At 33.5% G+C, this 18,126-nt stretch overlaps 1 protein-coding gene across 1 annotated transcript; it reads left to right on the top strand.

Annotated features, from left to right (window-relative positions):
- Positions 1 to 1,279: 1,279 nt before the first annotated feature.
- On the top strand, positions 1,280 to 16,781 carry LOC119611415. The gene is given in 16 exon segments (XM_037966987.1): positions 1,280 to 1,410; positions 2,844 to 3,787; positions 4,965 to 6,908; positions 7,463 to 7,615; positions 7,677 to 7,853; positions 7,923 to 8,099; positions 8,166 to 8,648; positions 9,303 to 9,470; positions 9,550 to 10,140; positions 12,332 to 12,626; positions 12,629 to 13,389; positions 13,391 to 14,714; positions 14,717 to 14,898; positions 16,203 to 16,421; positions 16,483 to 16,492; positions 16,495 to 16,781. Coding segments are annotated over 16 exon segments (7,596 nt in total). The 5' UTR covers positions 1,280 to 1,403; the 3' UTR covers positions 16,656 to 16,781.
- The last annotated feature ends 1,345 nt before the right edge of the window (positions 16,782 to 18,126 follow it).

Below are 18,126 nucleotides of genomic sequence, written 5' to 3' on the forward strand. Positions count from 1 at the left end.
TTGAAACGAATACTAATTTTAATAAATACAAATTTAATAAAAAAAATTATTCAAATAAATTACCCGATAAGTTTTTGAATTTAAAAATTTCGAATAAAACATTAGTCGAATGATTTCTTACTAATATTAAAATAAGTCCAGAAAAATGTAAAACAACTAATCGAATAAAAAACGAATAATTATTCGAGTATTTGAATAAATAAAAATATTTGAATAAATAAATTATTCGAATAAAAATTAATTCCAATACATAGAAGAAAATGTATTTTGAAAAAAATTTTACGAATATAAAAATATTGGAATTATAAATTTATTCGAATAAAAAAATAAATTTTATTCGAATAATACGAAATATGAATATTAGGAAAAAACCTAAAAATTTAATAGTATAAATAATGCAGTAACAATATTGAATATAAGAAGAAAAACATATTCGAGTAAAAACCGAATAATTATACAAATAAATTAATCGATTATGTTTTTTAAATTTGAATAAAAAAATTCTCATTAACAACTATTAATAAAAAACCGAATAATTTTTTTTTGAAAATTTTCATTAACAAGTAAATTTTTATATAAAAAAGTGTTCGTATAGAAACGATTAATTAAAACCCGAATAATTATTCGAATAAATTATTCGATTAACTTTTTTTAATTATTAAAAAAAAATCCTTAAACTGTTTCAAATTATAATTTGATTTTAATTTTGTCTTTTTTCAACATCTTTTTATGAAAAATTTGCCAAAAAAAAAAAAACTTTTGTTCAAAAATATAATAAAACATATGTTTTATCAATTATCTCAACATTCATTCATTAAAAACTATATTTATATTTCCCATAAATTTCACTTTTTTTGAACTTGAATACAATTCTTCAGACAACACCAAACAATTTCGTTTTTCTTTCGTTAACACACCCTAAAGTGTATTTGTTATTTATCTAATTTTTTTTTTTTAAATATAGTATTTTTTTCTAAAATAACATTGTTATCGTAATTTTGTTCATTAATTTATTTTTTTATAAGTTTGCTACCGGTCTTGCAGAAATATTTTGTCTTAAATACCTGTTTTTCTTGGAAGTTATCATTTTTGTCTTTCTCCTAAAAGAAAAAAAAATAAAGATAAAAATCAATTAAATATTATTGAATTTTTATAGATAATGATCAAAATTTGATAAAATAAATGTTAAAAATTAATGTTTTGTGATATTTTAATGGCAAAACATTTAGTTCTTTAGAGAAATATATAAAAGCTGTAAGTATTTTGAAAATATCAGAGAGTTACCATTTGACTCTAGCAACTACAAGTGCTCTAGAGACTTTAGGCAAGAAAACTATTAAAAGTGGAATTTTTTTTGAAACTAAACTTTTCGTCGAAAACCAAAAGTTTAAAGGATACTTGAAATGAGAGGTGAGTGCAAGTGAAAGAAAAAAACTAAAATTTAAAGTGATAAAAATATACGATAAGAAAAATACTTCAATAAAAATGAAAAAAAAAAATTAAAATCGAATAATTATTCGAATAACATATTCGGTTACCGAAAAAAAATTAATAATTTACACAATAAATAATTTTAATAAAATAAACATATTATTTTATTAATAAATTAAAAGTTTTTTAAAAATGACAATATTATTCGATTAACATTTTTCATCATCAATTTTAAACCAAAAGTATATTTTATTCAAATAATTTATTCTTGCATTTCAAAAAAGTTATAAAATTAAATTTTTTATTCGAATAAAACATTTAACAACAACCGAATAATTATTCGAATGAATTATTCGTTTTCATTTTCAAATTTTCCAATATAATTCTTAACTGAATATTCTTTAACTATAAATTATTCGATTATTTTCTAGCTAAATATTTTAAAATAATTTTGCGGATAATTTTTGAGCTCATTTGAATTAAGTTTTAACATTTTAGAGAAAAAATAAAATTTTATTCGCATAAAACATTTTACAGCAACCGAATAATTATTCGAATAAATTATTCGTTAGACTTAATAAATTTTCAAAACTTTAAATACAATAAAAATAAATGAGAAATAACATTCGAATACAAATTTTTAACAAAAAATCAAATTTTAAAAAAAATTTCACAGCAATCGAATAATTATTCGAATAAATTATTCGATTTCATTTTCAAATATTTTAATACTAATTATTCAATATTAAAAAAACTAAAGAAAAAACAAACAGAATTTTTTAAATATTCGACAAGCGTTTGTAAAATACTCGATTAATTATTCGAATAAATTAATAAATTTTCAAAACTTTAAATACAATAAAAATAAGTGAGACATAACATTCGAATACAAAATTTTAACAAAGAAATAAAATATATTAGAATAAATTATTCGATTATTTTCTAGCTCAATATTCTCTAAATAACTTTACGAATAATTTTACAAATCAGTTGAAGAATTAAGTTTAAAAATTTTGGAAAAAATAGAAATTTATTAGAATAAAATATTTTACAACAAGCGAATAATTATTCGTTTCATTTTCAAATATTTTTTAATATTCAATATTAAAAACTAAAAAAAGAAAAAATAATATTTTATTCGAATAAAAAATTTCGAATAAAATTTTTGAACTAACCCAAATATTATTCGAATAAATTATTCGCCTTCTTTTACAAATTTTTAACCAAAAAATATTATTCGGATATAAAATTTTAATGAATAAACTGAATAATTCTTCGAATTAATAAAGAATTAAAAATAAAATTTGCTTAATTATTGGAATATAAGTTTTAAACCCGAATAATTATTCGAATAAAACATACGATTATTATATAAAAATATTATATTAAAATTTCCTCTCTCTCCCTTTCAGGTTTCCTTTTAGCTGTAGCCTTTGTAGCTACTCTTGCTATAACTGCAGCTGTTGATGAAGAATGTGTGCAGCGTAAACTTCGCGGTCTACCCGTACACTGGCCCAATCCCACCGACTGCTCCTGTTTCTATCGTTGCACCAATAAGAATATCAAACGTGAACTCTCGTGTCCCGAGGGTAAGGAATACAATCCCAAAACTGGTCGTTGTGGCAACAAGGGTAAAAATCTCTGCCGTCTAAGTTTGATAGCACCATTGGCCGCTGCTGTAGACAATCCTTGTGCTAAAGAAGTTTCCGGTACTTTTGTAGCGGATCCTAAGAGTTGTCGCAGTTATATGATCTGCAACAATAACTTAGCCTATCCACAGACATGTGATGCTGGAAGCTTCTTTAAAACTGAATTATCGGCTTGTGTACCGGATACACAAACTGAATGTTGGGAAAATTTGTGCCTTAAGAAGGCTAATGGAGTGTATGTGAAAAATGACAATGACTGTCATAGTTTCTATGTGTGTAACAATGAAAAGGCTTTTGCCCAAAACTGTCCGACTGGTAGCTATTTCAATGACAAGAGTTTGAATTGTCAACCCGGCAAATGTCCATCTGAGGAAGTTGATACTACTACCTGTGCTCCAGAAGAAACCACTACCTGTGCTCCGGAAACTACAACACCACCCTGCGAAGTTGAAACTACCACAACTTGTCCTGCTCCGGAAACTACTACGCCACTTTGCGAAGTTGAAACTACCACAACATGTCCTGCACCGGAAACTACTACGACTCCCTGCGAAGTTGAAACTACCACAACTTGTGCTGCTCCCGAGGAAACCACTACCTGTGCCACGGAAACTACAACGACATACTGTGAAGCTGAAACTACCACCACATGCGGCGCTGAAGAAGAAACCACAACCGTAGCCAATAACGAAGATGATTGTTCAAATGTTAGTATCCAATCGCTTAAAGATCTATGATCCTGACCTCCTGTTCTAGTTCTGTTCTAGCTCTGTTCTGGTTCGTTTATTTCTGTTCTAGTTATGTTCTAGTTCTGTTCGTTGTTCTGGTTTGTTCTAGTTCTGTTCTAGTTCTGTTCTATTCTGTTCTAGTTCTGTTCTAGTTCTGTTCTAGCTCTGTTCTAGTTCTGTTCTAGTTCTGTTCTAGTTATGTTCTAGTTCTGTTCTAGTTCTGTTCTAGTTCTGTTCTGTTCTAGTTCTGTTCTAGTTCTGTTCTAGTTCTGTTCTAGTTCTGTTCTAGTTCTGTTCTAGCTCTGTTCGGTTCTGTTCTAGTTCTGTTCTAGTTATGTTCTAGTTCTGTTCTAGTTCTGTTCTAGTTCTGTTCTAGTTTCTGTTCTATTCTAGTTCTGTTTGTATCTAGTTCTGTTCTAGTTCTGTTCTAGTTCTGTTCTAGTTTCTAGTTCTGTTCTAGTTCTGTTCTTAGTCTAGTTCTGTTCTAGTTGTTCTAGTTCTGTTCTAGTTCTGTTCTAGTTCTGTTCTAGTTCTGTTCTAGTTCTGTTCTAGTCTGTTCTAGTTCGGTTCTAGTTCGGTTCTAGTTCTGTTCTAGTTCTGTTCTAGTTCTGTTCTAGTTCTGTTCTAGTTCTGTTCTAGATGTTCTATCTTTCTAGTTCTGTTCTAGTTCTGTTCTGTTCTAGTTTTTGTTCTAGTTCGTTATGTTCTAGTTATGTTCTAGTTCTGTTCTAGTTCTGTTCTAGTTCTGTTCTTTCTGTTCTAGTTCTGTTCTAGTTCTGTTCTAGTTCTGTTCTAGTTCTGTTCTAGTTCTGTTCTAGTTCTGTTCTAGTTCTGTTCTAGTTTCTGTTCTAGTTCTGTTCTAGTTCTGTTCTAGTTCTGTTCTAGTTCTGTTCTAGTTCTGTTCTAGTTCTGTTCTAGTTCTGTTCTAGTTCGGTTCTAGTTCGGTTCTAGTTCGGTTCTAGTTCTGTTCTAGTTCTATTCTAGTTCTTTTCTAGTTCTGTTCTAGTTCTGTTCTAGTTCTGTTCTAGTTCGGTTCTAGTTCGGTTCTAGTTCTATTCTAGTTATATTCTAGTTCTATTCTAGTTCTGTTCTAGTTCTGTTCTGCTCTGTTCTAGCCTTATATAACTCACATATTATTTCCCATCTCCTCCTACAGCTCTATTGCGACACCGCTAAATGTCAAAACGCCAAAGATGGCTTTGTCTATCCCGCCCTTAACACCAATGCCGGCTTCTGTGTTTGTCAAAAGCAAAAACCTCAATATCGTGAATGTCCCGATGACGCCATCTACCATCAAACCCTAAAGATTTGTGTGGCTCAAGATAAAGTTTGCCCATCGAGCGAATGTTTACAAAAACCCGACTATACCACCTTCCCTGCTTCCAATACCACAAACGGTTTCTGCAGATGTTTAGATGGTTTAGCCACCTATTTTGACTGTGTCGAAAGTGATTATGTTTACAGCGAAACACTGGGTTTCTGTGTTAAGGCGTCATCCTCCAACGGTGATGATTGTGAAGAAGAAACTAAAAAATTATGTCCAGGAGGTTACTCGGAAGGTGATTTTGTACCTCATCCTGATAACTGCATGCTCTTCTATATCTGCTATGAAGGAGAATTGGTGGAAAGCAGCTGTGATACTGGCAACTATTTCGATGATGAGATTAAGGCCTGTCTACGCGATACCGAAGGTAAATGTCCCGATTGTCAAGAGGCCCGAACAAGTACCGGCAACAGACGTAATCGTCGCAGTGCTAGAGCTCCAACTTGTGTTGAAGGTGTCAAGTCAGTAGCCGATAATTGTACTCAATACTACAAATGTGTTGGTGGTCAACGACTTTTATATGGCTGTGGCAAAGGTAATTTCTTCAATCCCATTACATTGAGCTGTGAATTCGATGCCAATCACCTTTGCCCAGATGTCGCTAGCTGTGTCAATGGCCAAAAGACCGCTTATCCCATGGATAAGGAAAAATACTATGAATGTGTGAATGGTCAACAATTTTTAAAGAGTTGTGACGAAAATAGCTACTTCAATAAACTCTCACTGACCTGTGTAGCCAATGAGGAATGCACCTGCCCGGGTGGCTATAAAGAAGGTCAAATTTCGGCCCATCCTGATGACTGTGATAAATTCTATATCTGCATTGCTGGCGAACAAGTGATACACGAATGCGGTAAGGGTAATTACTTCGATAAAGAAAAATTAAGCTGTGAAAAGGATGTTAAAAATATCTGCAATCTTGAGAAGCCTTGTCAATGCGCCGGTGGCTATGAAGAGGGTCAACTATCGCCCCATCCCAAGGACTGTGATAAATTCTATATTTGTGTTGATGGCCAACAAGTGCTACAAGAATGCGGTGAGAATAATTACTTTGATAAAAAAACCCTAACCTGTGAACCCGACATCCTTAATGAATGTTGGACCAAGACACCCTGCACCTGTCCCGGCGGCTATGAAGAAGGAGATTTTTCAGCTCATCCTACGGAATGCAATAAATATTACATTTGTCATGATGGTCATCAAGTCTTAGAGGATTGCGGTACAAATAATCGCTTTAATAATGATACCCTAACATGCGAACCCGATATTGATCATGTCTGTTGGCCAAATTTGTGTGCCGGTCAGGCTAATGGTGCCTTGGTGGCAAATCCCCAACAATGTAATACTTTCTTCTTGTGTGAAAATGAACAAGCCATTCCACAGACCTGCTATGAAGGTCAATATTTCAATACTAAGACACATGTCTGTGATGCAGATCTTAAGGCTGAGTGTTATAAACCATGTGAAAATGAAAACGCCGGACCTATTAAACTTCTGCCTCATCCTATTTGTAATCAATATTATTTCTGTAATGACCGTAAAACCCATGTTGGTACATGTGTTGTCGGTAGTTTTGACATCGAAACCGGAGTTTGTGATGAAACAAAGAAATGTTTCCCTAATCCTTGTAAAGATTCAATTGTTGCCTCATTCCCAGATCCATATGATCCTACGAAATTCTATTATTGTAATAATGATAGAAAACCAATACTTAAAAGCTGTCCTCCTAAAATGGAATATGACAATGATTTCAAAGCATGCATTAAAGTTTCAGATGTAAGTATTTAGTATAGTTTTAAGTGTAACGTTTAAAGATGAAACACCCATGTCTTTAGAAATATATTTAAAGAAATGTGAAATCAGCATTTCTATGACTTGTTATAGTTCTAAAGACAAGTCGCACTTCTATGGATATAGACGAGAAACTTGTCTATAGTATGGACCATACTCTTGGTTATAGTCTGGATAATAGTCTTGTCTATAGTCTAGTCTGGACTATAATATTGCCTATAGTCTCGACTATAGCCTGAACCATAATCGTATCTATAGTCTGGACTACAGTTTTGTCTATAGTATGGACTGTAGTCTTACTTTGGACTTGTCTATAGTTTTTTCTATATCCTGGAATACAGTCTTCTCTATAGTCTATAGTACAGTATTGTCTATAGTATGGACTATAGTCTGAACTATATTTTGGTCAATAGTTATGTCAGCAGCCTGAACTATAATACAATATTTTGGTTTAAAATTTGGACTTGTCTGTGGTCTGGACTATAGACTTGTCTATAGTCGGGACCATAGTTACTAACAAAAATCCCTTCTTTTATTAGCCCGACTGTGACATCTGTAAGAAGGATGGAACTTACCCGACTTTAGATGAAGGTAACGATTATGAATTTTGCGTATGCGTCGATGGTATAAGTACGAAAATCGAATGTCCCAAGGACTCTCCCTATAACTCAGAAGTAGGAATATGTTATTCGGTAAGTAAAAACAATTATTATAATTTTTCTTTTAACTTAATTAGAATTATCACTCATATAGAATGCTCCTTGTGATCCCACTTTCTGCTTGAATAACAAAGACTTTGAGGTGGCAGAAAATCGCAATGATACCAAGAGTTTCTGTATGTGTATTGATGAAAAACCAGTTATTGTCAATTGTCCCAATAATGGTACATTTAATCCATATATCAAAAAATGTTCGGAATATGAGAGTTCGGTAAATTAATTGTATTATTTAGAAAAATATTCCATATATATTACTATAATGCCATTTTTAACATTAAAGCCCAAATGCTTACAATCCACGTGCGTTGATCCCAAAAATGATCTGAAGACGTTTAATCCCATCGATACTAAAAAAAATAATGGTGTGTGTGTTTGTAGGCAACAAATTGCCACATATGAACCATGTAATTATGGTAGTACCCTAAACACCGATTTATCTATATGTCAATTAGCAGAGGTAATTAGGTTTTAATATAATGTTTTATTAAAGATTTTCTTGTTAACAAAAAAATATTTATTCCAGATTAATTGCAATTCTTATCAATGTCGCGATTTACCAGATAAAACCAAAATACCAGCATTGACCACATACAACGGTTATTGTGAATGTGTTAAGGGTATTGCCACCTATTATAATTGTCCACAGAATGGTGAATTTAATGTAATCACCGAAAAATGCGAGGCACCAATTTGTGATTTAACAGAATGTAAAACCCCAGAACAACGTATACCAGCCTCAAATACCACCGATGGTTTTTGCAACTGTACTACTGGCAGCTATGAACCTTGTCCAGAGAGTGAAAAATTCGGTAAATTCGATCTTTGCAAGCCGCCATGTATCGATCTATTATGTAGTGGCAAACCAGATCAATACCTCATACCATCTACCGTTAATGATCATAGTTTCTGTATATGCCATACAACGCAGAAAGCCAGTTATGAGATATGTAATCCTACAAGTTATTTATTCGATGAAACCAAACAAATGTGTGTGGCAAATAGTGCGGTATGTTTTTTGTAAAGAAATTTTGATATTTCTTCGAAAATTTCATGTCAACTGTCAAAGATCACCAAAAGATCTTGTCCATATAATATGGACTATAGACCTTTCTATAGTCTATAGTTTGGACTATAGACGTGTCTATAGTCTGGACTATAGACGTGTCTATAGTTTGGAATAGAGACTTGCCTATAGTCTGAAATATAGACTTGTCTATAGTCTGGACTAGAGACTTGCATATAGTCAGAACTATAGACTTATCTATAGTCTGGACTATAGACTTGTCTATGGAATTGCATATAGTCTGAACTATAGACTATAATTCTGTCTATACTCTGGACTATAGTCCTGTCTATAGTCTGGATTATAGTCTGCACTATAGTCCTGCCTATAGTCTGGACTATAGTCCTATTTATATTATATAGTCCTGTCTGGATAATAGTTTTTTCTATAGTCTGGACTATAGTCCTGTCTATAGTCTGGACAATAGTTTTGCCTATAGTTTGGACTATAATTCTTTCTATAGTCTGAACTTTAGTCCTGTCGATAGTTTGAACTATAGTCCTGTCTATATTTCGGACTATAGTACGGACTATAGTCCTGTCTATTGTCCATTATTTTCAGCTTCTTATATTTTGATTTTATATTCATTTTTACCAGGAACTATGCGGTACTGATGTATGTGGCGCTAATCTAGGACCAAGTCCAGCACTAGATACTATAACTGGTTTTTGTTTGTGTACAAAACCAGATGATAAACCTGTATTTCAGGAATGCTTGGAAGGTATTTATGATGACAGAGTAAAAACATGTATAAAGACAGCAAAGGTAGGTTACAAAATGGAAAAAATAATATTCCAAGCAGAAAAAAGAGCATTAAAACTATTCCCCTTTCTATTCGCACTAGGACGTCTGTGATATTAGCCAGTGTGCCGCGGCAACAATGGAACAACCTATTACATTGCCCTCTAATCAGAGTAATATAGAGTTCTGCTATTGTTCAAGTCCCACGAATGCTATGTTAATACCCTGTCCCAATGGTAAATTCTACAATCATGCCAAGGGTATGTGTGTAAGTCAACTGAGCGATGGTATTCTATATTGTGATGATAGCGAAGAAGGACAAAAGAAACCAGTTGAAAAAACCTGCAATGAATACAACATATGTCTTGACGGCAAATGGCAACATAAAACTTGTGCCGCTGGAGAATACTTTGATGATGCTCGAGGATATTGTTGCTTAGATACCGAGGGTATTTGTGAAAAGAAATCCGATTGTACTTGCTTGGGTGTCTATTATGAGAATGAACATTTGCCACATCCCATAAATAAACATATGTATTATGTTTGTAAGGACGGTATGCTACATGAACACAAATGTCCTGCACATCGCATTTTCAGTGTCACTCAGAAACAGTGCGTTAGGGGCAAACTGCCTGACTTACCTTCTGTGGGTTTACCGCAAAAACGTTCGCTCGACTTTGGCAATGAACATGAAGTAAGAACTTTTAAGAAAATTACAAATTTTTTCACCAAATTTCTTTAATTTAAGTTGAAAAAAAAAACGCATTTTTGTTTTTCTTCTTTTTTCATCCCCTTTAACGATTTAAAGCAAATTTTCTAATCTCCGCTTGTATTTAAATCGTTTAAATTTAATTTAACTTTATAATATGCATTTAACAAAAAAAAAAAAAGAAAAACAAAAAAATATATAATATTATATCAATATAATAATAAAAACAAAATTTTGAAAAAAAAAAAAATTATAAAATTTTTTCTATTTAATTTGGCATTTTTATTTTATAACGCGTATTCTGGGGTATAAAAACACAGACGTTGTAAAGAAATTAAGAAATTTTTTAAAATTTAAATTTATTAAAAACTAAAAATTTTTCTTCAAAATTTTGTTTTTATAAACAAAAAACAATTTAGATTTTGCTAAATTTTAGATTTTGCTAAATTTTTCTGTGTTTAAAAAGATCTTCAGTATTAAACCCCCCCCCCCCCATCTGCTACGTTTTCACTTCTATTCTCAACTCAAAATGAACGAGAAATTTTCTCTTCGAAATAAGCAAAAAAAAAATCGAGAATTTTGGATTCTGGATTCTTGTTTTCAATATTGTAATCATATATGATCATACTTCGCTACTACCATCAATCAATGTATTCATAACATCTATATTTTGATCATACTCATCGATCAATTGATCTATATCATCTATACTTTGATCATACTTCGATTCTCCCCTGGATTGGTGGATTCATATACATATTTTTTTATCCGCAACATTTTGTTGCCATCGATCAATAATCTATATATACCATATTCTGATCATAACTCGATTTGACCATCGTTTGGTGGATTCATATCTTTTATATTCTGATCATACTTATGCTCATCGACCAATAAATCTATATCTTTCATATTCTGATTATACTCGATCCATACCATCGATATTTTTATAGCAATTAATTATATTTTGATTAGATTGCCCTCATCGATCAATAGATACATAGCTTCCATATTCTAATCATAACTTAATCCATACATCGATCATTGGATCCATACCTTCTATATTCTAATAATAGTTGATCATACTTCGATTCGACCATCGATTGGAGTATTCATCTTTTCTTTTCTATTATAATCATACCTATGTTAATCGATCAATACGGTATATCTTCCATGTTCTGATCATACTGAAATCCGAGCATCTATTAGTGAACTTATTTAAACTATATTCTGATCATCTTCGATCCGCCCATCGATCAATGGATTCCTATTTTCTATAATCTTCCCTATTCTAAAACATATTTCGATCCGTCCAACGATAAGAGTATCCATAACTTCGATATTCTTTTAATACTTGTTCACTCTTCGTTTTGTCCGTCGATTGGTAGATTCATATCTTCTTTATTCTGACGATATTTCTGCTCATCGATCAACAGAAATATATCGTTCCTATTCTGAACGTATTTCAAGCCATCCCATGATCAGTGGATTCAAAACTTAGATATTCTGATCATACTTCGATTTGACCATCGATTTGTGTAATCACATCTGTTATATATTTATATCTTTCATATTCTAATCACACTTTAATTCGATCAACGATCAGTGAGTCCATAACTTCAATAGAACAATAGATCTATGTATGTATGTCTTCCATATACTGATTACACTTTGATTCGTTTATCGATCACCTTGTATATTTTGATCGTACTTGATTTTATTACAATTCGAACATCGTTTAGTGGATTCATATTCATCGATCAATAAATCCACCATATTTATTGCTAATCCATCAGTGTTTTCATATCTTATATATTCTAATCATATTTCAGTTCAATGATCGCTCAGTGGATCTATATCTCCTCTATGCTGATCGTATTTTTATCCGCCCATTGATCAAAGCATCGATCGCCCAATTATGGGATCATAAGATCATGCTTTAAAGACGAAAAATCCAAAACTTGTCTATAATTCTTTTCAAATACCATGTATAGTTCCAGCTGTAGTTCTTTGTGGTCTAAATTTGACGAAATTTTTAGCTCTATGCATAGTCCCATGATGCTTGTCTTTATAGTTTCAATTTAGTTAAAATCGGAGACTATTCTTTAGCAAGAATCTTATTGGCTTTCAAAATTCTAATAAATTTTTTCATTCCTCTTCCTAAAACACTCTCTAGTTCGGTTGCTTGGAAAACGACAGACGTTCGGTGCCCTCCAATTGTTCACAATATGAAATCTGCCTGCAACAGAACTGGCAACGTAAGACCTGCAGCAATTATCGCTACTACAATCCCGAACAAAAGAAATGTCTAGAGCCACGCGATGATTTTGTTTGTTCCTATGCCAAAGTAACTTCGCTACCCTCTTGCAATGCCAGCAGGGAACTGCAGTTATATCAGGCCAAAACTTGCCACCAGTACTATCGCTGTCAAGAGGGCAAATGGCGTTTAAAAAACTGTGGACGTCAGCAGTATTTGATGTTAAAAAAGCCACCTGTTTGCCGTTGCCCGAGGAACCGGGATTTCAGTGTTTGAATCAAACTTTAGCGAGGGAGGAAAATTTAACCAACTCTTGCCAACATTTGAGTCAACGTTATTATGCCAAAAATTGTGCCATGTTTTTGCTGTGTCTGGACAATGATTGGTGGTATCAATACTGTCCCGAGGGCATGTTTTACAATCGTACTTTAAACTATTGTGTGCCAGATGTAAAGCAACAGTGTAAGGATGTGGTCAAAACTAATGTTTTACCTATAGCAGAGGAGTATTCCAGGGATAAGTGTCAACAGGACGGTTTGCTTAGACCCTCGGCTATGGCCTGTAATCGTTACTTTGTGTGCGTTAATGGCAAGTGGCAAATGCAACATTGCGCTCAGCGAGAATTTTATGATGCCGGCAATGCCAAATGTTCCACGGATAACGAAGGTGTTTGCCAGGATTTACATAAAGATTGTTTAGCCAACGAAAAGAGATCTGTGCCGCGTAATTGTTCAGCTTACGAGCAGTGTTCCTCCGAAGGCAAATGGCTGAAACTTAATTGTCCTGCAGAGGAAATATACGATGAACTGACACAGCGCTGTATTAAGAATCAAGGAATCTGTTCTAAACATGGTTTTAAAAGAGCCTGTAGTTTAGAGGAAACTATGCCCTTTAAGGGAAATTGTTCCATGTTTTACTATTGTTCGGGTGATAGCTGGTATCTGGGCAATTGTGCTAAGGGTTTTATGTTTAGCCCGGAAAAAACGTCTATGCGTGGCCCATACATTAGAGGATCAGTGTCAACCTTTGGAGGTAGCTAGTTTTGGAAATTTAAAATCGGAAAGTGGTTTATGTTTTGATAAACCAGATGGCACTTCTGTGGCTCATTCCCAGGACTGTACACGCTATTATATTTGTATACAACAGACTACATCCCATGAAATGCAATGCTCTAAGGGTAGTTACTTTGAGCCCACTTTAGGTTATTGTCGGCCCAATGATGGTTCATGTCGTCTGCCTTTGACCGGGGTATGTGCCAATGCCACAGATGAATCCTTGGTAGCCCATCCTACAGATTGTCAGTCTTATTATAAATGTTCCTCTATAAATGGCACCGAATTGCTGTTTTGTCCCGACGATCAATATTTTCACAATCAAACGCATGAGTGTCGCCTAGATCAGGGTGAGTGTCGTAAGGTTATAAAGCCCGAGAAAAAATGCTCAGGCTTTGCCCATGGCACTCGTTTAGCCCATGAAAAATATTGTAATATCTACTATGCCTGTGTCAAGGGTTTAGCCATACCCGTAGAGTGTCCCGATAATTATCAATTTAATGCACTACTCGGCAAATGTATGCCCGATTTGGAACATACCTGTCAAGATGGCCAATTAGTAGAGGGTAATATCACCTATACATGTGCTAATCAAACAGATGGTTCTTATTTAGCCGATCTTAAGGATTGTACTCGTTACTATATCTGTTCTCAGGGTGAAGCTTTACCTAAGAAATGTGGCAACGCCAGTTATTTCAATAGTGAACTTTTGTTATGTGTGCCCGATGATGGTTCTTGTCCTTTTGTTACGGATGACAATGGCCAGCAGAATCCCGTAGCTCCGGATCCTTTAATGTGTGAGGGTAAACATGGTTATCTAATGGCAGATCCTTTCAATTGCAACAATTTTTATGCCTGTGTACACAATAAATTGAAACATGAAAGATGCTATGATCAGCAATTCTTCAATACCTCCATTCTACAATGTCAGCCCAAATCCTCAACAGAAACCTCCACAAACAACAACATTACCGCGCTGGATTTAAAGCTAACAGCTAGCAGAACCCAAAACCCTCAATGTCTAGACGAGACCACTTCCATTCAGAAGCTGTGCACGGAATTGGGACAAGGTACCGCCTTGGCTGAACAGGGCGATTGCCGGCGTTATATAACCTGTCAAGAACCCGAAGAGGAACCAGTTTCGCAACGTTGCCGCAATGGTGAAAGTTTTGATTCTCTCTTAGGTTTCTGCCGACAAAATGATGGCACTTGCTTGCTTGAGAATGGCCAACGGGTAGGAGAATGCAGTGGTAACATGGTCAATTGGCCCGGGATCAAAATAATTGTCGCAGTTACTTTGTTTGTATAAATGGTCAAAAAATAGCTCAAACTTGTCAAGCAGATGAATACTTTAATAAATCCTTAAATATGTGCATGAAGGACACCCAAAAATATGCAATCCAACCTCAAACACCCGAGGAACCTCAGAAACAGGTTGGTTAACGCAAATATGAACAACTTTAGTCTATTTATTCTAGTCTATAGTCTACTCTATAATCTAGTCTATAGTCTAGTCTATAGTCTAGTCTATAGTCTAGTCTATAGTCTAGTCTATAGTCTAGTCTATAGTCTAGTCTATAGTCTAGTCTATAGTCTAGTCTATAGTCTAGTCTATAGTCTAGTCTATAGTCTAGTCTATAGTCTAGTCTATAGTCTAGTCTATAGTCTAGTCTATAGTCTAGTCTATAGTCTAGTCTATAGTCTAGTCTATCGTCTAGTCTATAGTCTAGTCTATCGTCTAGTCTATAGTCTAGTCTATAGTCTAGTCTATATAGTCTAGTCTATAGTCTAGTCTATAGTCTAGTCTATAGTCTAGTCTATAGTCTAGTCTATAGTCTAGTCTATAGTCTAGTCTATAGTCTAGTCTATAGTCTAGTCTATAGTCTAGTCTATAGTCTAGTCTATAGTCTAGTCTATAGTCTAGTCTATAGTCTAGTCTATAGTCTAGTCTATAGTCTAGTCTATAGTCTAGTCTATAGTCTAGTCTATAGTCTAGTCTATAGTCTAGTCTATAGTCTAGTCTATAGTCTAGTCTATAGTCTAGTCTATAGTCTAGTCTATAGTCTAGTCTATAGTCTAGTCTATAGTCTAGTCTATAGTCTAGTCTATAGTCTAGTCTATAGTCTAGTCTATAGTCTAGTCTATAGTCTAGTCTATAGTCTAGTCTATAGTCTAGTCTATAGTCTAGTCTATAGTCTAGTCTATAGTCTAGTCTATAGTCTAGTCTATAGTCTAGTCTATAGTCTAGTCTATAGTCTAGTCTAGTCTAGTCTATAGTCTAGTCTTAGTCTAGTCTATAGTCTAGTCTATAGTCTAGTCTATAGTCTAGTCTATAGTCTAGTCTATAGTCTAGTCTATAGTCTAGTCTATAGTCTAGTCTATAGTCTAGTCTATAGTCTAGTCTATAGTCTAGTCTATAGTCTAGCCTATAGTCTAGTCTATAGTATAGTCTATAGTCTAGTCTATAGTCTAGTCTACAGTCTAGTCTATAGTCTAGTCTATAGTCTAGTCTATAGTCTAGTCTATAGTCTAGTATATAGTCTAGTCTATAGTCTAGTCTATAGTCTAGTCTATAGTCTAGTCTATATTCTAGTCTATAGTCTAGTCTATAGTCTATCTATAGTCTAGTCTATAGTCTAGTCTATAGTCTAGTCTATAGTCTAGTCTATAGTCTAGTCTATAATCTAGTCTATAGTCTAGTTTATAGTCTAGTCCAACTAAAACCCTCTCCTTTGTAGTCTTGTACAGGTTTAAGTGAATCGGTTCTTTATCCATATGTCCAAGACAACTGCCGTTCCTATTTCCAATGTATCCAAGGAGTAGCCAAAATACATAAATGTGCTGATGATCTATTCTTCGATCCTTTAAGCATTAAATGTGTTAAAAATAAAACCGAATGTATTATGCCCACAAACAATTTGCAGAGATCTCCAGCGGTGACACAAACCTTTAGCAAGGTAACAACTCCTTCACCATTTTAACTAAATTATATAATTTTCTCATTCCTTTCCGTCACAGTTATGCTCTAATAAAAATTAGAGTATCCCTACGCTAATGTGGACAATGAGTGCCGTTCTTTTTATATTTGTCATAACAATGGCGACATAAGTCATGAATTGTGTCCTTTAGGTATGATATTTAATAAGGAATTGCTTACTTGTACTGCTGAAAATAATACGAAATGCAAATGAGGCGTTTAATAAGGAAGAATCGAAAAAAAAAGAAAAATTTAACGGAACACAATCGATTTATGAGCATTAAATTTAAAAATAAAATTAACAGAAATAAATGGAGCAGGGAATTGAAATGAAAAAACATCTATTCTGCCCTATAATTTATCATAGTATTAAAGTTCTTCATAATTATAAAGTTCAAAGTACCAGACTAGAATATAGTCTGGCTTGTACTATAGTCTGCCTATAGTCTAGTCTATAGTCTAGTCTACAGTCTAGTCTACAGTCTAGTCTACAGTCAAGTCTATAGTCTAGTCTATAGTCTAGTCTATAGTCTAGTCTACAGTCTAGTCTTTAGTCTAGTCTATAGCCTAGTCTATAGTCTAGTCTATAGTCTAGTCTATAGTCTAGTCTATAGTCTAGTCTATAGTCTAGTCTATAGTCTAGTCTATAGTCTAGTCTATAGTCTAGTCTATAGTCTAGTCTATAGTCTAGTCTATAGTCTAGTCTATAGTCTAGTCTATAGTCTAGTCTATAGTCTAGTCTATAGTCTAGTCTATAGTCTAGTCTATAGTCTAGTCTATAGTCTAGTCTATAGTCTAGTCTATAGTCTAGTCTATAGTGTCTATAGTCTAGTCTATAGTCTAGTCTATAGTCTAGTCTATAGTCTAGTCTATAGTCTAGTCTATAGTCTAGTCTATAGTCTAGTCTATAGTCTAGTCTATAGTCTAGTCTATAGTCTAGTCTATAGTCTAGTCTATAGTCTAGTCTATAGTCTAGTCTATAGTCTAGTCTATAGTCTAGTCTATAGTCTAGTCTATAGTCTAGTCTATAGTCTAGTCTATAGTCTAGTCTATAGTCTAGTCTATAGTCTAGTCTATAGTCTAGTCTAAAGTCTAGTCTATAGTCTAGTCTATAGTCTAGTCTATAGTTTAGTCTATAGTCTAGTCTTATCTAGTCTATAGTTTAGTCTATAGTCTAGTCTATAGTCTAGTCTATAGTCTAGTCTATAGTCTAGTCTATAGTCTAGTCTATAGTCTAGTCTATAGTCTAGTCTATAGTCTAGTCTATAGTCTAGTCTATAGTCTAGTCTATAGTCTAGTCTATAGTCTAGTCTATAGTCTAGTCTATAGTCTAGTCTATAGTCTAGTCTATAGTCTAGTCTATAGTCTAGTCTATAGTCTAGTCTATAGTCTAGTCTATAGTCTAGTCTATAGTCGTCTATAGTCTAGTCTATAGTCTAGTCTATAGTCTAGTCTATAGTCTAGTCTATAGTCTAGTCTATAGTCTAGTCTATAGTCTAGTCTATAGTCTAGTCTATAGTCTAGTCTATAGTCTAGTCTATAGTCTAGTCTATAGTCTAGTCTATAGTCTAGTCTATAGTCTAGTCTATAGTCTAGTCTATAGTCTAGTCTATAGTCTTCTATAGTCTAGTCTATAGTCTAGTCTATAGTCTAGTCTATAGTCTAGTCTATAGTCTAGTCTATAG

This window comes from Lucilia sericata, unplaced genomic scaffold (genome assembly GCF_015586225.1).
Source record: "Lucilia sericata isolate MDLA Ls3-8-SP2 unplaced genomic scaffold, ASM1558622v1 Contig001444F_arrow, whole genome shotgun sequence".
NCBI classification, from domain to species: domain Eukaryota; kingdom Metazoa; phylum Arthropoda; class Insecta; order Diptera; family Calliphoridae; genus Lucilia; species Lucilia sericata.